This window comes from Vitis riparia, chromosome 4 (assembly GCF_004353265.1).
Source record: "Vitis riparia cultivar Riparia Gloire de Montpellier isolate 1030 chromosome 4, EGFV_Vit.rip_1.0, whole genome shotgun sequence".
Taxonomy (NCBI): Eukaryota; Viridiplantae; Streptophyta; class Magnoliopsida; order Vitales; family Vitaceae; genus Vitis; species Vitis riparia.
The window spans coordinates 21,189,859-21,213,530 of NC_048434.1; the positions used below are offsets into that span (position 1 = coordinate 21,189,859).

Here is a 23,672-nt window from a genome sequence, read left to right on the forward strand (position 1 = left end):
TAGAAAAGAAAAACAAATTTTTGAGAACTTATTATGAAAATATGATATTCCTCGATACTATATTTTAATTGTTTTCACTTATATTTTAAGACTTTTAAAAAAAATGTACAAATATGAAAAAAAAAAAATTGACTGAAAATAAAGTACTACAAATACAAATTATTTTTAAGAAAATATTTGGAAACACATAAAATGAGTTGAGAATATTGTAAGTTCTCAAATAACTTTTATTTTAAAAAACATCAATGAATGGTTTTAAAAAACAATAACAATTTTCAAAAACATTTCTCTAATATTTTCCATAACAATAGTCAGTTAAGGAACTTGAAATGTTCCCAATCTATTGTCTATGTTTCTAAGTATTTTTTAAAAATAACTTTTATCTATAATACTTTATTTTCAATTATTCTTCTACTACTATTTTTTTAAAACAACCTCTAGAAAAACAAGAAAAAATAATTAAAATATGTTGTAAAAATATACCTTATTTTTAGAATTAAAAAAATATATATTTTTTTCATTTTTAAGAATATAAAACTATTTATAAACTCTTGGTTCTGCAGCCATAGGCTATCCAATCAAAGGGAAGAAATGCCTGAGACTATATCAAACCATGGCTACAATTTATTTATTTATTCATTTATTTAATCTAACAAATGTTGATATTTGCTTCAACTTGAAGTTAAGGGTAGAGGCAAGCAACTCACACACACATTTCCCTATCCTGGGAATGGACCCTTAACTAAAGGAAGACTTACAAATAACACTAGCAAGCCCTTTTCTTATCCAAGGAAACAACCTCAATACATCATACAAATCATGCGCAGCAACTAAATCCATTGCAGCAGGTTGAATGAACTAAAATACGCCCAGATAGGTAGGCTGCAGGGTTTATTATGTTTCATTCATTGATGACTATACTTATTATTGGGTTTATATTATGAAATATCATTTCGATTTCTTGAGTATTTATAATATCTTTCAAACTCATGTCAAAACTCAACATTTTGTTTTGTCAAGTGCTTTAAGTGTGATTTGGGTGGAGAGTATACTTTCAATGCATTTTGTGAATTACTTGTTTCACATGGACCTATGCACCACATATTTTGTATTGACACTATAGAGCAAAATGGTGTCATTAGAAGGAAATATAGACACATTAGTAAAATAGTTCATTTTCTTTTATTGTCTGCATGTGTTCCAGTTGAAGTATGGGGGAAAGTAATTTTTACTACAATTCACTTAATTAATAAAATCCCTTCATCTTATACCTTTGATTTGTTATCGTTTGAAAAGTTGTATGCCTATGTTCTTGATTACTATTCCATAAGGGTTTTTTGGTTGTATTTGTTTTGTTCTTCGTTCTCATGTAGGGCATAGTAAATTTTGTTCCCGTTTTGTGAGAGTTCTAGAAAACTTGTATAAAGTTTTGTCGAAAGTGACCCCACTTCTACTCTCATATGGATAAATCTATCAAGTGTGTCCTAAAACTAAACACACTACCCATGAGAGATATGATATTTCATTAAGAGTATGTACTCACCCTCAACCATTGTAAAATACATATCATCCACATCATAAGGATAAAATTCTCATATATAAATAACTAATGGTGCAGGAAAGAATTAAAAAGTGACTTTTTATACCCATCTAAACCTACTTCCTAGTATCTCCATTCATGTGGGTTGGATTGTCATCACTCATAACTTTATATTAGGTATAAGAGTTTCATCCTTCTTAATGTTTCTTCTGCTAACTTTCTATTGAGTGGTTTTGCCAACCAATCAACCAAATTCAACTCTAACTTCATAAAATCTAGAGATATGATCTTTGTTTCAAGCAACTTTCAAATAATATTGTGTCTTAGGTGTATACACTTGTTCTTTTCTTTATATATCTTACTTTTAGGTTTGGTTATTATAACTTAACTATCACAACACATAAATACGAACAATGTTAGTCTTGTCCATAAAAAGATATATGATAAGAGGTTTCTAAACTACTCACCTTCAAAACTTGTCTTCTTTAAGACAATAAACTCACCGTTCATAGTAAACCAAGTAATGTTAGTTTATTTAGTAGACTTTCAAGAAGCTGCATCTTCTCAAGGATAAAGACATATCCAATAGTGGATTTCCTCTAATCTAAATCTAAGATTCAATTAGCCCTCGTTATACACTTTCAATACATAAGGAAATTCACTATAACACATATTACAATCATTAGTGCCTCCCAAGTACTTAACTATTTTGTAAATAATATTCAAGTGATCCTAGTTAGGACTCTGGTTGTACCAATTTAGTCTACCTACAACATGAGCAATGTCAAGTCTAGCATTATACATTAGGCTATCATGATCTAAATGTATTCTAGTTGGCTACACCATGTTCTTTATTTTTCTCTAACTAAAAGAGAGAATTATGAAAGTTAATATTGGTTTACAATCATGTTGTTTAAACTTAAAATTTTCTCAACATAGTGTTTTTGTGAGACTTTAAGCCTATTAAGCATTCTAATTATTTTGATTCATAAAATCATTTAGACTTCTCTTATGTCTTTTATATCGTAGTTATACTTCAAAAATCTCTTAGTCTCACAAACAACTTTTAGGCTAGTCCCAAAAATTAGCATGTCATTTACATATAAGTATATGATGATAGGCTTAGTAGATGGGCTTAGTAGTCCTAGAGTCTATCATTGAATCCTTCACACTAATGACCATTTTCATCTTAAAGGAAACCACTATATATCACATCAATCTTAGTTAAATTCAATTTGGGTTTTGGTTCCTCATTCCTCTTCCTCCTCTGTAAGCATTGTGTTCATAATGCTCAAGTTTTCCATATATAAATTCGTTTCCCCTTTTCTTAAATTTAGGGTTATGGGACTTGTTCATAAAATTGAGGTTGAATTTATTATTTTTGGGTGCATGTTGCTCTTATTGTTCTTATTATTCTTATTACTCTTGCACTTGCCGTCTATTATACTAGCTTTGGAAGTGAATTCCTTAGCTTTTCTAACCTTGTTTCAATTCTTGTTTTGTCCTTCATTCTTGTATGGATTATTGTGTCTTCTAGGGACATTGTTTCCCTCTTATGCCTCATACTATTTTTATAATACAAGGTCTCGATAGGATACCCAACAACAAAAGGTTTAAGTAGCTTAATGTATTCATTTTGTAGGTCATTAATTAAGGCATGACATGTATGGATTTGAGATAATATGTCTTTATCCTTGGTTATATAAAAAAAATTATAAAATATTTTCAAATTCTGACATCCTCTAGAGCATATTTTTTAATATATTTTGTATTTTCTATAAAACGATAAACATCAAACAACTTATTTGACGGGATATTCAAAATTATATTATGAACTCGTTTGTTCTTTTTTTCTAGTCAACATAATGTTCAAAGATTTCATTGGGTTTTGGTTGAGTCAAAATATGTCCTTGGACGGGGTTGTGTTTGACTACTTTTAAGAAAGTCACCATCATTTCATATCAACTTTGAGATTGTTGAAAATTAGTTATTAAAAAACATTATTTAAGCTAAATCAATCTTAATGAATACATGCATTCAATCACAAGAATAAAAATGCAAGAAACCAAAATTAAAATAACTATAAAATCAAATATAATTAGGGAAACTTATTAATATTGATTAAAATTTGTAATCACTGCGATCGATATGGTAGGATTAATAATGATGAACTACCTCTTAATTGAAATTGAGGAAAAGAAATAAAAGACTACGAGCTTCTTTGGGATCCATTTTTAAAAATAAAAATAAAAATAAAAAAAACAAATTTTTAAGAACTTATTATGAAAATATGATATTCCTCTATACTATATTTTAATTGTTTTCACTTATTTTTTAAGTTTTTTTTTAAAATAATTATACAAATATGAAAAATTGATTGAAAATAAAGTACTACAAATACAAGTTATTTTTAAGAAAATATTTGGAAACACATAAAATGAGTTGAGAATATTCTACGTTCTCAAATTGAGTTTTGTTTCAAAAAACAGTAACAATTTTCAAAAACATTTCTTTAATATTTTTCATAACAATAGTCAGTTTAGGAACTCGAAATGTTCTCAATCTATTGTCTATATTTCTAAGTATTTTTTTAAAATAACTTTTATCTATAATACTTTATTTTCAATCATTCTTGTACTACTATTTTTTAAAACAACCTCCAAAAGCACAAGAAAAAATAATTAAAAAAATAGTTTTTTTGTCATTTCTAAGAATAATAAAACTATTTATAAACTCTTACTTATGCAGGCATAGGCTATCCAATCAAAGGGAAGATATGCCTAAGAGACTATATCAAATCATGACTACAATTTATTTATTTATTTAATCTAACAAATGTTGATATTTGCCTCAAATTGAAGTTAAGGGTAGAGGTAAGCAACTCAGACACATTTCCCTATCCTGGGAATGGACCCTTAACTAAAGGAATACTGACAAATAACACTAGCAAGCTCTTTTCTTATCCAAGAAAACAACCTCAATACAAATACAAATCATGGGCAGCAACTAAATCCATTGAAGCAGGTTGAATGAACTAAAATACGCCCAGATAGGTAGGCTGCGGGGGAGTGAGCTTATAAGAACAAACATTGGGAATGTAGCTGGACCTTCTTCTTTTGGGTATGTCCGTGGAACCGATGGCTGGTTGGTTTAAATAGGCATACTTGCTCTTTGTCCACCTGCATTTTTTTCACGGAAATAACTGATCAGTCAGTTTACAACTTCAAAAAAGGACAATTTCCCAAGTCCATATGCATGGAAGAATTCAACTGACCAGTCCTTTATTCCAACGCGTAATGCTTTGTCGTTCTCGGCCTGTTTGCTGTTGTCTTCGTTGTCAGCATCCTCTAGCGACTCCTCATACCGCTGGTACTCATCTTCCTGCACATTTGTGAAGGGGGTTCACATGTCAATAGCTTAGACTCTGTTCTGATATCATGTAAATGATTACCTTTAACATCCATTTGAGTGATTTAGAACCCGTTTGATAGTAATTCTAGAAAACACTTTTAGCCTAAAAAATATTTTTTTTAAAACAATTAAATGTTTGGTAAATTTTATGATAGGCTGTTTTAAAATTTTTAAAAATATTTATTATAGTATTGAAAAATCATTTATAGTGTTGAAAAACACTTTTAACTAATAATACTTTAACTAGGATCACTCCAAACAGAGCCGTAGGGGTGACATTGTTTATAGAAGGATGGTGCCACAGAATTTTCTCTTGAAATGACACCAAATTAGAACAATAAAGAAGTGAAAAATCAGAAAAACAGAGTAAGAGGTTGTTTCATTCCTTAAAATTTTGACTTGAACCACTGATCATGGTCTTAATTCAGATTTAAGATTAAAAAAAAATGCCTAAAGAAGGTTTTATTGAGTTCTTTTGCTTTCCTCTGTTTTCATAACTGGCTTGGAGTTGCAGTCATCCAACACAAAAACTGATCAGGGTTAAGAGTTCTTAAAATGTTCAGATTGAATAAAAATGTGTATTTCATATAATCATATCTTAAGGTCTTACCGTGAGCTTCTGGGCCCTGATACGAGCTGCGGCCTTGAGGGCAGCAAGCAGGTGATCTTCTTCCTCCATCCGCTTCTGCCTCCAGAATTTGGCAATCTCTTGATTTGTCACACTCTCTGTAATCATTGGTTTTGTCGCAACCCAGAATCTTGGCAATGGTGGCGGCAGAGGTGGCGGTGGAGGACTGACCTGCTTCATCTTTGCAGGCCCGAGCTCAGCTTTCAGCTCCATTTGCTTCTCCTTTCCCTCAAACTCGAACACTCGGTCACTTGTTGGGTTTGCTACAAGTAGAATGCTCGGATCACAAATGATGAGAGAAAAACAGAGAAATTAAAGCCGTGGAGAGGCAGATCCATCACCAACAACTTCTCTCCGAGCTACTAATCCAACCTAACTATCAAGGTGGACTGAGGGTTTGGTCATGGGTGCATAACCGATCAGATGGATTCTCTACTTTAATCAATCTAATTAAGGTAAATTACGAAAATATCAATATGCTAAGGACTTTGCATATAAGGGCGCAAAACACCAGGAAAAATTGACTGGTAGGTGGAAGCCTAACATTCCAAGTCAAGACTCAAGAGTGAGTGGTAGCTCGTGGATGTAGCTACCATCCTTCTCCAGAAACCCCTAGAAGATTAAAGCAGAAAAGATTGAAGCGGAAAAGTTCCCAAGTAATGGACCGTTGCACACCATCTTTCTACCAAACATTTTTTGTCTCGCATGTGAATGAGATGCCCTGACCATTGCTCACCAATCTACCACCTAAAGAGCAACCCAAGAACATCCAATTATAGATTATGACATTGAATGGGACCAGATCCAAAGACGTCCAACTGATTTCATTTTCTACCAAACAGAGATTGTATGAGGAAAACCGACTACACTTTCCACTGAACAGAGATTATATGAGGATGATTTTCTGTGTTTATCTTGATGTCTCATACCATATGTGATGCACCAGGAAGGCATGATATCCAGAGCACATAACCATAACAAGTGCAGTAACTTCATAACCATTTGATTGGTCAGTGAGAACCAAACTAATATTGCAAAGATGATGCAGCCCTTCCTAGCCCCAAAATACCAAAACCAACCCACATAAATCTACTAAGTTCTAGGTTCCTCCACTCCAGCCTAAACGCATCCCATGATCCTTTGTCAGGAAGGAGAGTACAAGAAATCAATAACTTTTCATAGAGACGTAGATTTTCCCTAAATTAGAAATGATTAACCGGCATTCTACCCTAACAGCACTAGCACATTTCTATGTAAACTTTCATGGAAATTTTAGCATGCAAAAGAGAAATGAATTTCAGAATGTCTAGAGTTCTCTTTCCAGGCCAATAATGTCCAAATATCTAACAGAAATGGTCACTGCAGTGAAACAAATTACCAGAACAAAAAAAGAGTAAAAGGTAGAAGATTATAGAGATTTCCAAGATGATGAATCAACTTTCATTTTAAAGTTCAGCATGCTGTTCAGCGGTACAAGTATAGTTTTAAAAGGGACAAGGTGCAAAAGTATCCAATGACTTAGATGCAAGATTACCACACAAGGCAGCAAAGCTAAGTAAAATGCTACCTGTGACATATACTAATTTAATAAAATATGATCTAAAATCCAAAATCCAAAATCCACTCCACAAGAAGTTTAAAATAACAAATATTTAACAAAAGCGTTTAACAAAAATAATGAAATTATATAAATTTCAAGAATAAAAATGTTCTTAAAAAGAAAGTAAATAGACTAGGAGGGTTTTTGTTTTTTTTTTTTTATTAAAAACAATTTGTTTTTAGACTTTAAGTTGTTTTTTTTTTTACTTTTCCATGACTTATTATTTAATTTTTAAAATTTCTTGTTGAATAAAAAATTAAAATATTTGGTTTTTTCTAAATAGGAAAATGAACAAATTCCTTTTTTTTTTTTACTTTTTAATACTTAATAGAAATAAAATAATTAAAAAAACAAACAATCTAATACTTAATACTACATTATTTAATTTTAAGTTATATTTAGAATTAAGTAAAAAAACAAACACCATCTAGTTTTATTTAATTTTAAGTTTTATTTAGAATTAAGAAGAAAAAAAAACAAACACCTAGGAGGTGTGCCAACAAGGCACTATAACTAGGGAATTGATAGACCTTGAGTCCACATGCTTAAAACATGCCTTTCACAACCCTGGTTACAACTCCCCACAAACAAAAACTGAATCAATAACAAGAACATGTATTTCCCACTTCCAATGGATCAGTGACATTGTCATAAAAAGGTCAAGCTTTCCATTTTTTGTTATCCCTTTTGGGAGTATATTCACATTGATATATACCGGACATAAAACTGTATCTGAAGGGTCTAGTTATCTTGGTCAGGCTATTAACTAGGTGTCTCTGGTGGAATATACTTGGAACCAAGAACTTTCAAACCAAGTTGAAGCCTTTTACCTCTGGAAAGGATTTCTTGAACTGCAAGAGAGATTCATCCTTCTCTCATGGACCCCTTATCAGCCTGCTTACAACTTTAGCCCCACCACAGAAACCTTCTAAGAAAACAAACCCCGAGATGGAAAAAAGCACCTCAGTATCCAACAAATGAAATGAATCACCCAAAATGCAAGTGCAAAGCCATTTGACTGGCCAGTGAGAACCAAACTAATATACTTTTTTTTTCCCCATCAGAAAGGACCAAACAATATAATTGCAGAGATGATGCAGCCCTTCATAGTTTCAAAATACCAAAACCAACCCACAGAAAGCTACAAAGCTCTGTAGGCTCCTCCAATCCAGCCTAAACTCCTTAGCATCCCATGGTCCTTTCTCAGGCAGGAGAGTACAAGAAATCAACAACTTTTCATAGGTAGGTAGATTTTCCCTGAATTAGAGATTGTCAACTGTGGCATTCTATCCCAACAGCACAAGCACATATATCTATGTAAACTTTCATGGAAATTTAAGCATGCAAAAGATAAATGAATTTCAGAACATAGAGAGCTCTGTTTCTCCTCTGTCAATGACTGCAAAAATTAATTTAATAATAAGTTAATGAGTTTTCTGTACAGTATTTGTTTTCCTTTTTCACCAGAGCAATAATGTCCATATAGCTCCCAGCAATGGTCACTGCAGGGAAATAAATTACCAGAGGAAAAAGAAAAAGGTAAAAGATAAAGATTACAGAGATTCCAAGATAATGAATCAACATTCATTTTAAAGTTTCACATGTTGTTCAGCAATACAATCACAGTTTTAAAAGGCACAAGGTGCATTTAAGGTACAAAAGTCTCCTATAACTTTGGTGTGAGAAGGAACACAAGGTAGCTGAACAAAGTCAAATGCTACTTGTGATGTATATCATTTTTATAAAATATGATCTAAGTTCAATCCAATCAACAAAAAATTTAAGATTCCAAACACATAAAAGAAGCATTTACCAAAAAATTAATGAAATTATATAAATTGCAATATACTATCGGAAATTATATAAATTTCAATTTAACAAAAAGTAAAGCAGACTTGTGTGCCTTTTTGGCATGTGATGCACTATAACTAGGGAGTGTTTGTGCCTTGAGCCAAGGGGCACTTTAAGCGCGCCTTCCACAACTATGGATACAAGTCCCCTCAAACTAAAATTTATTCAATTACAAATTTAGAAGAACAAGTGTTTCTCACTTCCAATGGATTTGTGATATTGCCCTTCTAAAAAGGTTCGAGCTTTCCATTTTTCTATCCCTTTTGGGAGTATATTCACATTGATATATACTGGACATGAAACTGCATCTGAAGGTTCTAGTAATCTTGGTTTGCAGGCTATTACAGAGGTGTCTCTGCTGGAATATTCTTGGAAACAAGAACATTCACACCAATTTGAAGCCTCCTCCCTCTTGAAAGGATTTCTTGAACAGAAAAAGTGATCCATCCTTCTCTCATGCCCCACTTATCAGCCTACGTACAACTTTAGCCCCACAGAAACCCTAAGACAACAAACCCCAAAATGAAAAAAGCACCTCAATATCCGGCACATGAAATGACTCAACCAAGATGATGTCACCATCTCCATCTGGAAATTACAAATCCTAATTTCAGCATCTCTTTGTAGGTTGCCACTAGAAGAAACATTTGAAATATGATATCAATACTGTCTAGCATCTGCGCTTCAACTTTATATGATCAAACTATATTAGAGCCAACAAATTCCTCCTTCCCCAGTTCAGATATTTTGGAACTCTAAGAACCATTTGTCTCCTTCAATTCCAATCAGAAACAATCAACAGCACAACCTCCACAAAGATAAGGTAATTAAGGTCCCGAAAGGATGACATGTCAGATGAACTACAGGGAGAAAAGGAACATTCCAATTATCTCTCAAGCTATGTTATAAGATGTTAGAAACTCAAAAAGGTTTAAGGCTTGTTAGGCAATATTTTCTGAAACAATTTTTGGGAATAATTCTCAATTATTTTCAGAAGCAAAATTTTGTTCAGAAATTCAAATGTAAAAAGATCGCTTTATTATTAGTTTTTATGCAACCATGTTTAATGCAGAAGTTCTCAAAGTACTTTTCATCTTTTCAATTGGTGTTTATAACATTATACAAAAAACAATTTAAGACACCTAAAACTTGTTCTAAAAAACAACTTATTTTTAGAACAAACTCTGAAAAAAAAAATCATTTATGTCAAAAATTTGTCATATGTGCTTTGTAACTTAGAAAACTTTCTATATTTTCAAGAACAGTTATCAAACAGACTCTTAATATCCAGTGGATTTAACTACATAGGGTGGCTTTTCATGTTTGACATTGGAAGACTCCAAAGATTTTAGCCCATGCAGATAAATGTTCTGCAAGCAACAAACAATGAAAAACCAAATTTTATGAGAAACAATGCAATTCTTGATACAATCACACATACATGATGCAAACCCTTAGTGTTTAACATGTCAAGAATCTAAATTAGAAACATTCAAAAGGGCATCATAAAAGAAAAAGCAAACAATTTCTTTTATTCCCATTAACAAGCACATCCACAAAGAAGGAAAGAGTGCCACTGTTCAAAAATGAGAAGTAATTATGGGACAGTAGTCTAATTTTTCCCTCAAAAGCAATGAAATCTGCTCCTAAATGCTACTTTTTTCAGCAGGTATCAAGGAGCAAGAACGAGAACGAAAGGGAAAAATTCAAAAAAAACGATCGGGAAATAAAAATAAAAATTTATTCCAATTAACACATCCGCATGAAGATGGGGAAATCAAAGTTTTACCATACTATACAAACACGCAACCAGTATACAACAAAAGAAAGGGGGAAAAACCCCAAAATAAAAACCTTATTGATCCTCTGTGTGTAAAGAAACCCTGAAATCAACTCAGGAAAGAGAAGATGAATCAAGTCTGAGAAGCAATCTGGAGAGTCTTGGTCTTGAACCTGTACCTGGGGGCTCGAGGAATGACCTGACTGGGGCCGAAATGGAGCTGACCGGGACTGTCGGTGAGAGGAGGACCATCATCGTAGATGTAGCCAACGAGACGGCCACAGCTATTGCACTTGATCTTGGTCCTCTTCCTTTGGATTCCCCAGTAATCCAGGGTCTCGAAAAAGGGCCTGATCTTGTCCTCTTTCTCGAATCGGAACTTGGTGGCGTCGACGCATGCGAAGGAGAGGGTGCCTTTGTTGCCGGCGTCGAAGTAGAAGTCCGATGGGAAGAGGTGGGTGGCGTTGAGGTTGAGGTTGGTTCCGCATTCCCTACAGCTGTAGACTGAAGCCATCGTTAGATGTTGATCGCAGCAGAACGAAGGGGTTTGGTTGATACATCCAAACGGTGAGAAGTTTCAAAGGCGCGTTCTGGTGACCTGTACGCCAAGATAGCTGAAAAAATGACACTAAATAATAAATAATAAATAATAAAACAAATTTATAACCAATAAATTATGTAAAAATTATTCCACAAAAATAAGTTTCAAATTGTAAATTATAGAAAGGACGAAAATTTTCCATTTAAATTTTATTTATTTTAATTTTTTGTCAATTTATTTTTATTTTATTTATTTAATTTCAATTTAAAACAAATTTACACTATCAATAAACTTATTATTATTATTATTATTATTATTATTATATTATATATCACATGTCATAATCATCCCATCCAAGGAGAGTCGAGGATAGACAAAAGCCTTTTATGGGTTGAATAAATAAAATTTTATATCAAGATTGATAATTGGTTATAATCACCTTAACCTCAAACTCGAAAATTAAGAGTATCATAATCATTTTACATGTCGAGTTCGAAAGCCTAACCGTGAATGTTATCATTAACTAAATCCATAATGTGATTCAAAAGATATTACATATTCATTTCTAACTAATTGAAATCTCTCAATGATGAATTGAATAATTATGTTTACCACTTTAAATAAAAATTCTAAAAGTCATAACTAAGTTGTTATACATCATCAATTCCAAATTATGTCTTAACAAAATCACCCTTTCTATTTGATCACTTCTCTGTTAATATTGATTGTAGCATAATAGAAATGGATGAGTTTGACAACTTAATAAGCAAAAATAATGAAATACATTGAGTTTGATAATTCAACAAGCAAAACTAATAAAATATGGGGGATGAAGTATTATGGCCTATTTAGTAATTGTTTTTAAAAATAAGTTTTGAAAATAGTTTTTAAGAACAATTTATAAAAAATGTTCTCTACTTTTTGTAGAATAAAAATTTGTTTGGAAATCTAAAATATTTTAAATTTATTTTTAATAATTTTAAATATGTTTTGAAAATAATTTTTATATTTAATGTTTTATGTTTAATTATTTTGTATGTTTGTATAATTATTTCTTAAAACAGTTCTCAAAAAACAATTAAAATATATTTTCTAAAAGTACTTAAAAATATTTTCTAAAAATATATTGTTTTTTATTTTTAAGATCATAAAACATAAAATGGTTTTTGGCTGTAAAATGTCTTTGCTATGTTATTTGTTATAGAGAACAAAAAAAAAAAAAAATTATAAAAAACAGTTTCTAAACTGGCTCTATATTTTTGTAAAAATCAATAAACAATTAACTCATTTAGAACTTTTTTTTTTCATTTAGTTCGAAAATAAAAATAGTATAATATAATTTGCACAATGCATATTTAAATAAATGTATTACTCTAATTTATTGATAGTAATTACTTTGTCTAATAGTCGGACTTGTAATAGGTAGCTAACTTCGATTGTTCATCTTACTAATGGATGATTTTCAATTAATGATATAACATCTTTATCCCATCAAGGATTATAAAAGCTAACAATTTATGCGGTTAATAGCAAGGATGAAAATATCGGTAATCACGGATATATCGGTACTTCGATTTTACGGATATATCGGATATATCGGAGATATATCGGCGGATATTTTGGAAAAAAATATTGATAAGCTTAAAATTGTTAAAAACTCATAAAAATGTAAGGAAAACCTCATAATAATATAATTAGAAGTATAATAGATATTCTAAAGTTATTTTATTGAAAATTTTGATATATGTATATCATGATTTATTATATTTGATAATAATATCGTATGTATCGATAAAAATATGAATTTTATAAGTGTATATTTATTATTAAATTACACCTAATATTATGATATTTGATTATAATATGTCTAATTTTAAAATATATATTAATATTAAAATATGATCCATTTAATTCAATTGTATTAAACAATATAAAATAAATTATGATATATATATAATTTTTTTAATATTTAATTAATTATTAATGATATTAAAAACATTATGAAGAAAATTATATAATTTTTATATTTTTGGTAATTAATTAAAAGATCTTGTATTTAATTATAATTAATTTGCTTTTTAAAATATTCTTTTAATATTTTCATACTGAGTTTAAGTATATATATATGTTTTGCACATTATGTATCAAGGGGCTACTTAGCCCAAACGTAAGTGGTTGAACCCCAAATCCCCTCGGCAGCAAATGGGAAGCTACTGTAGCGGGGGTACTGTAGCGGGTTTGACTTCGTTTGACCCGCGTTGACCAGACGATATATCGTGAAAAATCGCCGATTTATCGCCAAAATCGCTGATATATCGCGAGAAATCGGTGATTTTTCACGATTTATTCCGAAATATCGCTGGACCGATATTTCTTCATGAAATATCGTGTCGCTGTCCTTCGATACACGATATTTTCTTCCATGGTTAATAGTAACAAATAATATACAAAGTTTTAAAATAATTAAAATAAAATAAAAATATCAATTTCAATTGTGTAAACAATCAAATGAATCATATGATAAACCTGATTTATGTTATAAATTAGAGAATATTATATTTTAGAAAATATTGCTTGATCTACTTAAGGAATTCTTCCAATTTAAAGTTTTTTTTTTTTTTTTTACTATAATTAACCCTTGGGTCAAGAAAATCACTCAAAATTTCAAAGAACTTAATTCACACATAGACATAACAATTAAACATAATTATTACTATATACTATTTATCTAGAATTATAATTTAACATTTCAATAATATTAAATATTAATATTATTATTTTTAATATTCTTTCCCATAAATATCTTTTTGATTAATCAATTCCCATTTTTATAAAACTCTTGTTCTTATTATTTAGTTCCCCAATTTTTACAAAACTCTACCAAAATTTTATTATTATTATTATATAACTCATAGATTCAAATATGCATCACATACAAACAAATCTAAGTAATCAATTAAATTTATCCTAGAAAATTTCTAATAATTTCTTACCAACCCTACCTAATTTCCAATTTCCCAGCTAATAGCACAATTCATCCTTAAGTCACTAACTATTCATGCCTATTAATCATATGCTTGGTGGCCTACAAAGTTTTTTTTTTTTTTTTTTTCCCATTTTGGTCACTTATCTTTGATATTAATTACATTTTTATATCAATTTTTTCCAATTTTGATTGCATTTAATGTAACAAATAAAATTAGAGGCAGATAAGTGAAACATATTGGAAAATTTTCATTTTTAAAATTTGCATAGGGATGGGGCATGTACGTGGAATGGGCTTGCGTCAGCGCGCACTACGCACCAGGCGCATGGAAGTTTCTGCTAATATGACAAACAATGCTGTAGGCTACTACAGGTTTCAAGCTCTGATTTCGCTGAAACCCTAGGCTTTTCTAGAATCAATCGCCATGGATATGCGCTTTCCCTACTCGCCCGCGGAGTTCGCTAAAGTCCGTGCGGTTCAGTTCCGCGTTCTTAGTCCCGACGAGATCGTAATTTTTCTCCATCGTTTCCCACTCTCATCCAAACTTCTCGCTGCAAGATTCCCATTTTCTTTTTTCTTCTTTTTTTTTCCTCTTTATCTCCAGGGTTTCTTGATTTTGTGTATGTGCGCGCAGAGGCAAATGTCTGTGGTAGAGATTGATCAGAGTGAGACAATGGAGAGAGGGAAGCCGAAGAGGGGTGGCCTTGCAGATCCTCGGCTGGGTGCCATGGATAAAACGCAGAAGTGTGACACATGTATGGGGAGTATGGCAGAATGCCCGGGGCACTTCGGCCACCTGGAGCTCGCCAAGCCCATGTTCCATATCGGGTTCATGAGGACTGTGCTCAGTGTGTTGCGCTGTGTTTGCTTCAGTTGCTCTAGAATTCTATCAGACGAGGTATTGCCCACTTTGAATTTCTTTCAAGGCTTCAACTATGATGTCTGGAACGTGGGAGTAAGGGTCTGTTTGGATCTTGAAATTTGATGACAGTAAGAAAAAGAAGGAACGAGGAGAATTAGAGAAACAATAAAAATATTTGTTCACTTTTTAAAATAAAGGAGGTCGATTTTGATAAGGTATAATTTTTATCATGAATTTTTTTTTTTTTTTTTAATTTTTAGTCGCTATCATCATGACACGAGAAAAATGACATCATTTTTAAGAAAAAACTTTATTTAAAATGTTTTTAATTTGTTTAAATATTTTCTGAAAATAATTTTATAATATTTTCCTAAAAAATCCTATTTTTAAAACAAGTTGCTAAAATATGTTTTTTTTATAAAAAAAAAAGAAAAAAAAAATTGAAAACATCAAAACTTTTCTAGTTTGAAAAACAGTTTTATATTTTTAAGAATAAAATCTTGATTTTAAAGGTAAGTTATAACTAATTTTAAAAATAGTTCTGGAAATAATTTTTGTAAATTATTCTTTAATATTTTAAAGAACATATTTGAAAACTTAAAATATTTTTAACATATTTAAACATGTTTTAAAAATAATTTTTATATTTAATGTTTTATTTTTAATTATTATAAAGGTTTATATGATTATTTTTTAAAATAATTCTTAGAAAACAAGCAAAACACCATCAAACAATTAAAATATGTTCTATGAAAAAACCTCATTTTTTAAAAACAAAAAATAATTTTTGATTGCTAAACGTGTTTTTATTTATTTATTTATTTATTTTTCCTTAAAACTGTTTTTGAAAATACTTGTGAAACTGAACCTTAATTTTTTTATTGTCTATTTGGTACCTAAGCACGATGAAGATGATACTGGGACATGAAGATAATCAACGCTTTCTTTGCTATCTAGAGGAACTAGGATTCAAAATGGTGCTGGAAAATGGGAGTAGTGATGATCAGTTCACAGCACCAGAGCATCGAAGATGGAAGACGGATTTCATCTCCCATGTTTTTAGTTTTTAGAGTTTCAACACATGCTTTGTTTGTACGATGCGAGTTTGGAATAAAAAATTCTGCAGTTTGTTAGTTGTTGCAGTTTATATTTGACTGTTGTTCCATCAGGAGGATCCTAAGTTCAAGCAAGCGCTTCTAATCAGAAACCCCAAAAGTAGGCTTCCAAAGATTTGGGATGCCTGCAAGAATAAAACCAAATGTGAAGGTGGTGAGGAGTTCGAGGTCCGAGCTCAAAATCCTGAAGAATCATCAGGCAGAAGAAGTGGTGGTGGGTGTGGTGCTCAGCAGCCAAAGCTCTCCGTTGATGGTATGAAAATAATCGCAGAATTCAAGGCTCAAAAGAAGAGAGATGACCCGGAGCAGCTTCCTGAACCTGCTGAAAGGAAAAAACAACTTTCTGCTGAGAGGGTAACCTAATTTCGATCTGATCAGCATGCATGAGAACTAAATAATTATACATGGCCTCCATAATAATGCCATGAGTGATGAAGCTGATGTTTTGTTGGATGCACTTCAAGTTCTTGGTGTCCTGAAGAGCATCAGTGATGAAGACTGCCTACTGCTAGGCTTGAACCCTAAATATGCCCGCCCAGATTGGATGATTCTTCAAGTCCTTCACATTCCTCCGCCTGCCGTTAGACCCTCTGTGATGATGACGGGTGGCTCTGGCAGGAGCGAGGCAAGCGGCATTTCTGTTTTTCTTTTTTCAATACGTCCTTAGTTTCTTTTAAGGGAGCACCTGCACACATCATCTTGGAATACTCACATTTATTGCAGTTCTACATAGCTTACATATTTTGATAATGATTTGCCAGGACAGCCAAGGGTATATACATATGCTTACCTATAAGTTATATCCATACTTCGTTTTTTATCATACATATCAGCTGAATTATCTACCTCTTTATTCAGGCCACACAGAGATCGGGGAGACCCATTAAATCTATATGCAGTAGGCTTAAGGCAAAGGAAGGTCGGATCAGGGGGAATTTGATGGGGAAACGAGTAGATTTCTCAGCCCGGACTGTCATAACACCTGATCCAAATATCAACATCGATGAACTTGGAGTACCATGGAGTATTGCTCAAAATCTCACATACCCAGAAACTATGACTCCATATAACATCGAAAGGTCCCGTCTAATTAGGCCAATATTGTTTGTTTCTTCCTTGTTATCTAGCTATAACTGCTTCTTGTCTGTTGTGAATGCATGAGACTTCTTTTAATATAGGTTGAAGGAGCTTGTTGAATATGGTCCCTATCCTCCTCCTGGTAAAACTGGTGCCAAGTATATCATAAGGGACAATGGACAAAGGCTTGATCTTCGTTATTTGAAGAAAAGCAGTGATCAGCATTTGGAGCTTGGATATAAGGCATAACATAACCTTTTGATATTCCAACTGGTTCTTAATTCAGCCATGGCTCTTTAGTCTTTACGTACCACAGGTATTTAATTAACTTTTGCTATATATCATGGTTGCAGGTGGAGCGGCACTTGAATGATGGAGACTATGTTCTCTTTAATAGACAGCCTAGTCTCCACAAAATGTCTATTATGGGGCACAGGATCAAGATTATGCCATATTCAACTTTCCGTTTGAATCTTTCTGTTACTTCACCATACAACGCTGATTTTGATGGAGATGAAATGAATATGCATGTTCCTCAGTCGTTTGAGACCATGGCTGAAGTACTGGAGCTAATGATAGTGCCTAAATGCATCGTCTCTTCTCAATCAAACAGGCCTGTAATGGGAATTGTCCAGGATACGCTCCTAGGATGCCGGAAAATCACCAGAAGGGATACGTTTATAGAGAAGGTGATTGCCATAAATAGCCATCCCACTTACTAAACCTGCTTTCATATTTGTGATTTTCTCATTTGAAATTATTGTTATAACCTATGATGAATTTTTGCAGGATGTCTTTATGAACATCCTGATGTGGTGGGAGGACTTTGATGGGAAAATTCCATCTCCTGCAATTTTGAAGCCAAGGCCTCTATGGACTGGGAAACAAGTTTTTAACCTTATCATACCAAAACAGATTAATCTCTTGAGATGTTCTGCCTGGCATTCAGAATGCGAAACAGGATTCGGAGATACCCAAGTTCGAATAGAAAGAGGAGAGCTACTTTCCGGCACTCTATGCAAGAAGACACTTGGGACATCAACCGGAAGTCTTATACATGTCATTTGGTAAACATTAATTCTGTAGACAGCATGATTTCAGACAATTTTAGGCCCAACATTGTTGGCTGATCTATATTACTGAACTGCACCCAGAACTTGGTCGGCTAAAATTTTGAAATGCCTGAATTGTTTGATCCAGATGCTTTCTAATTCCGCTTTATTGATTAAAAATGGCCAATTTTCAAAACTAGAAAACCAAGTTCAAAGGCTCTCCATTTGTTTAAAAGCCAAATTTATGTTAAAAATGGTTGAAATTTCCTGTCCAAATTAAGAAGTCAACTGCACAATCTAAATTTAGCTGAGTTGATCCTCTGAAGGAAGCTCCTGTATCTTCTTGTTCTCTTTCTAAATTGTGTACATTATTTCAGGGAAGAAGTTGGTCCGGATGCAGCTTGCAAGTTTTTAGGACACACACAGTGGCTTGTGAATTATTGGATTTTGCAGAATGGTTTCAGTATTGGGATTGGTGATACAATTGCTGATGCAGCCCAAGATAAGCAGCTGGAGGCTGAACCTGGGCGGACTATGATGGAGTCATTTGAAAATAGAGTGAACCAGGTGTCAAAACCATTTGCTTTGTCTACCTTCTTTTCGGTTTTGACTGCTTTGGCTGATATATATTATAATGCATGTTTTTGTCCTTTAGGTTTTGAATAGGGCACGGGATGATGCTGGAAGTAGTGCCCAGAAGAGTTTATCAGAGAGTAACAATCTCAAGGCAATGGTTACAGCAGGCTCCAAAGGAAGTTTCATCAATATGTCACAGATGACTGCTTGTGTGGGGCAGCAGAACGTTGAGGGTAAGCGAATCCCATATGGATTCATTGGCCGGACATTGCCACATTTCACCAAAGATGACTATGGCCCAGAAAGTCGTGGGTTTGTGGAAAATTCTTAGCTGCGAGGACTGACCCCACAGGAGTTCTTTTTCCATGCCATGGGTGGTAGAGAAGGCCTTATAGATACTGCGGTGAAGACTTCCGAAACTGGGTATATCCAGAGACGACTGGTGAAGGCTATGGAGGATATCATGGTCAAATATGATGGGACTGTTAGGAACTCTTTGGGAGATGTCATTCAATTTCTGTATGGGGAAGATGGTATGGATGCTGTATGTATAGAATCGCAGAAACTGGAGTTCTTGAAAATGAAGGGCATGGAGTTTGATAGGGCTTTCAGATACGAGATCGATGACGAAAACTGGAACCCAAATTACATGTTTCGAGAACACGCTGAAGATCTGAAAACAATCCAGGAGTTCCGAAATGTGTTTGATGCCGAAGTCCAGAAACTTGAAGCAGATAGAAACCAGCATGGAACAGAGATTGCATCCACGGGTGATAGCTTCTGGTCCATGCCAGTCAACCTCAAGAGGCTTATCTGGAATGCACAGAAGACCTTTAAGATAGACCTACGAAGGCCCTCTGATATGCACCCGATGGAGATTGTGGAAGCTGTCGATAAGCTTCAGGAGAGGCTAAAGGTTGTTCCTGGCGATGACTTGATAAGCATGGAAGCCCAGAAGAACGCCACCCTCCTCTTCAATATCTTGCTCCGTAGCACTTTTGCCAGTAAAAGGGTGTTGAATGAATACAGGCTCAGTCGTGAAGCATTTGACTGGGTCATCGGAGAGATAGAGTCTCGATTCCTGCAGTCACTGGTATCACCGAGGGAAATGATTGGTTGTATTGCCGCACAGTCCATTGGGGAGCCTGCCACTCAGATGACTCTGAATACCTTTCACTACGCCGGCGTCAGTGCCAAGAATGTGACTCTTGGTGTCCCTAGGTTGAGGGAGATCATCAATGTGGCTAAGATAATTAAAACACCTTCTCTCTCTGTCTACCTCAAGCCTGAAGTCAATAAAACAAAGGAGAACGCCAAGAATGTCCAATGTGCTTTGGAATACACTACTCTCCGGAGTGTGACTCAAGCTATAGAGGCATGGTATGATCCGGACCCAACCAGCACGATGATTGAGGAGGATTTTGAGTTTGTGAAGGCCTATTATGAAATGCCGGATGAGGAGATTGACCCTGAAAAAATCTCTCCCTGGTTGCTTCGCATAGAGTTGAATCGGGAAATGATGGTGGATAAGAAGATAAGCATGGCTGATATTGCAGAGAAGATCAATGAAGAATATGGTGAGGATTTAAGCTGTATATTTAATGACGACAATGCTGAAAAACTGATCATTCGTATACGTGTAAAGAACCATGAAGTTTCTATGCGTGGACTACATTTGGAAGAAGACGAGCTTTTCCTAAAGAAGATTGGGAGTAATCTGTAATGTCCCACATCGGATAGGGGAGCAAGTTCCTGGCGCTATATATGTAGAGACTCCTTTTAACTAAGTAGACGCGTTTTAAAGCCGTGAGGGCCCCCTTGAGCCCAAAGCGGACAATATCTACATGGTTGGGTGCGGGTCGTTACAAATGGTATCAGAGCCGATCCCCGACCCCGGTGTGGGGGTTTGTTTGGCTCCGTAAGGGGTGTTTGTCTGTTTGGTTCTGCAATCCCATGGGACACAACGAGGACGTTGTGTCTGCATGGGGGGTATTTGTAATGTCTCACATCGGATAGGGGAGCAAGTTCCTGGCGCTATATATGTAGAGACTTCTCTTAACTAAGTAGACGTGTTTTAAAGCCGTGAGGGCCCCCTTGAGCCCAAAGCGGACAATATCTACATGGTTGGGTGCGGGTCGTTACATAATCTGCTAACAGAAATGTGTCTTCGAGGTATCCCAGAAATCAACAAGGTCTTTATCGAATCTAGCAAGGCAAACAGTTTTGATGAAAATGAAGGATTTAAAGCAAAAGTTGAGTGGATGCTGGATACAGAAGGGGTAAATCTTCTAGCTGTGATGTGCCATGAAGATGTTGATGCAAGAAGGACAAGAAGCAATCACTTGGTTGAAGTTATTGAAGTTCTTGGAATTGAGGCAGTTCGCTGTGCTCTGCTTGATGAGCTGTGCGTTGTTACATCTTTCGATGGCTCTTATGTGAATTACCGACATCTGGCTATCTTGTGTGATACGATGACCTATCGTGGCTACTTGATGGCCATCACCCGTCATGGAATTAACCGTAATGATACCGGGCCCATGATGAGATGCTCGTTTGAAGAAACTGTGGACATTCTTCTTGATGCTGCGGTATATGCTGAAACTGATTATCTGAGGGGTGTAAAGTGAAAATATTATGTTAGGTCAGCTTGCGCCCATTGGCACAGGAGACTCTGCATTGTATATTAATGAGGAGATGTTAGAGTCTGCCATTGAACTCCAGCTACCTAGTTATATGGAAGGTCAGGATTCTGGCATGTCATCTTCCTCTTCGCCTGTCTCTGCAACTCCATTTTGCGAGGGCTTGGTGTCTCCAAGTTATTTGTAGAGCCCAGTTGGTCGTTCATCACCGTCCATGGATGCTCGGTTTTCTCCTCATATAAGCAGAATGCTCTTCTCTGATTCTTCAGCTCCATGCTTTAGCCCATTATCTGCAGGCTACAGTCCATCATCTCCCCCACATAGTCCTACCTCCCCTGGTAATATTCCTGCATCTTCTGGATACAGTCCTGCTTCTCCTGGATACGGTTCCACCTCCCCTGGTTACAGCCCCACTTCCCCAACGTACAGTCCTAGCTCTCCTGGATATAGTCCATTCAGTCCTGCGTACTCCCCTCCAAGTCCATCCGACTCGCCCACCTCGCCCAGCTACAGTCCTACTTCTCCAAGTTATAGCCCCACTTCACCCGCCTATAGCCCCACTTCAACTGCATACAGCCCCACTTCACCTGCATACAGCCCAGCATCTCCTTCATACAGCCTAACATCACCCTCCTACAGCCCAACCTCTCCCTCCTACAACCCCACCTCTCCTAGTTATAGTCCAACATCACCAACTTACAGCCCAACCTCACCAAGTTATAGCCCTACATCACCAAGTTACAACTCTACATCAACACAATACAGCCCGTCTGCAGCATACTCACTAAGCAGTCCAAACTACAGGTTAGACTTGAAACGGCATTCCTTAATTTTGTGTCTCAATTTTCCATTATTAGAGCCAGTTGGTTTATAAGCATATTTTCCCATGACTTTGGTTTTGACTTATCTTCACTCCATCTGATATGCCTGAACCTGTTGCAGCCCAACATCACCATCATATTCACCTACCTCTCCATCCTATTCCCTTTCAAACCCCACATACAGTCCCAGCAGGTAAGGTTTATTTGTTTCTTTTGCAGCTTGTAATTGTGTTTTATAGATATCAATTTTTTTTGTTCTCACTAACTCCAATCACTATTAATTGCACATTGCTTTGTGTTTTCTCGATTGTCCAGTTCAACAAAATTTCTTCTTTTGTCATCTCTTTTTGAAATATGTTTTTTTTCATTTTACCTGTTTCATTTTGTCATGCATTGGAGCTGCAGCTCAAACTCTATGAGTTGTACAAAGTATTCAATAATTAGCTGGGGCCTGTTTCTTTTGGTGGCAATTTGGGTTCAGACATGGCTACAGGGGTTGGATGTATAAACCATCCAGCACAAATCAGACCTCAACTTAAACTCATAACTATGGCATAAACCCATTTAATTGATTTTGTCCTTCAAAATTTTCCCCTGTTTAACAACCTCTAAGTAGCATAGCTGCAGAAGATGGGTAGATGTTGATTTCTTCAATGGAATATTGTCTTCATATTGAATTCTGATGAGGTTGTTTAAATTATTCCCTTTCCAGCCTATTCAATTCAGGAGAGAATTTGAACTATAGCCCACGTTCTTCACAATACATGTGAGCTCAGACTATAAGCCTAGTTCTTTGAGAGAGCCTCTAGAGACAAAAATGCACCTGTTTAGCTCTTAAATCTTCCTTGTGTTTTGCCCCCATGCAGTTCAATTGCAGCATACTCTCCAAGCTTACCCGGTTATTCTCCATTATCTGCCAGCCAGAACACGTCAAATGAGAGCAACAAGGACGACGAGAGCACTCATTGAGGCATATGATATTTCAAGAACTTGATAGAAGCTAGGTTTACTACTTCAAACTATTGTGCAAACGTTGCCATAGGGAAAAGTCTCATCTGAATGGTCCAAAGGCAACCAACCGCATAGTTGACTCCCGGAATTTAGACAAGTATTGTGAATTCTGTTCTGTTTCAGCTGTTGAGGAGACACCTTAATTCATACCGGCTTCATCTCCCTTCTAACTGGTTGCTTGT

At 34.7% G+C, this 23,672-nt stretch overlaps 2 protein-coding genes and 1 pseudogene across 2 annotated transcripts; 1 reads left to right on the forward strand and 2 right to left on the reverse strand.

Moving 5' to 3' along the window:
- Positions 1-614: 614 nt before the first annotated feature.
- LOC117912155 lies at positions 615-5,935 on the reverse strand. Its single transcript, XM_034826645.1, has 4 exons — positions 5,562-5,935; positions 4,815-4,921; positions 4,575-4,719; positions 615-858 (listed from the first exon to the last, which is right to left on the reverse strand). The coding sequence occupies exons 1-3, from the start codon at positions 5,790-5,792 to the stop codon at positions 4,575-4,577; spliced, it is 483 nt and encodes a 160-aa protein (XP_034682536.1). The 5' UTR covers positions 5,793-5,935; the 3' UTR covers positions 615-858.
- A 4,601-nt stretch (positions 5,936-10,536) lies between these two features.
- On the reverse strand, positions 10,537-11,408 carry LOC117912159. The gene has a single exon (XM_034826649.1). The coding sequence runs from the start codon at positions 11,322-11,324 to the stop codon at positions 10,944-10,946; it is 381 nt and encodes a 126-aa protein (XP_034682540.1). The 5' UTR covers positions 11,325-11,408; the 3' UTR covers positions 10,537-10,943.
- A 3,353-nt stretch (positions 11,409-14,761) lies between these two features.
- On the forward strand, positions 14,762-23,448 carry LOC117913316 (annotated as a pseudogene).
- Positions 23,449-23,672: the final 224 nt, after the last annotated feature.

Excerpts from the sequence above, each read along its gene's own strand:
- LOC117912159 (XM_034826649.1), bottom strand. The coding sequence starts at position 11,324 with ATGGCTTCAGTCTACAGCTGTAGGGAATGCGGAACCAACCTCAACCTC.
- LOC117912155 (XM_034826645.1), bottom strand. The coding sequence starts at position 5,792 with ATGGAGCTGAAAGCTGAGCTCGGGCCTGCAAAGATGAAGCAGGTCAGT. Across the intron at positions 4,922-5,561 it reads TCAGGGCCCAGAAGCTCACG|GAAGATGAGTACCAGCGGTA; the intron begins GTAAGACCTTAA and ends ACAAATGTGCAG. Across the intron at positions 4,720-4,814 it reads CGCGTTGGAATAAAGGACTG|GTGGACAAAGAGCAAGTATG; the intron begins GTCAGTTGAATT and ends AAAAAAATGCAG.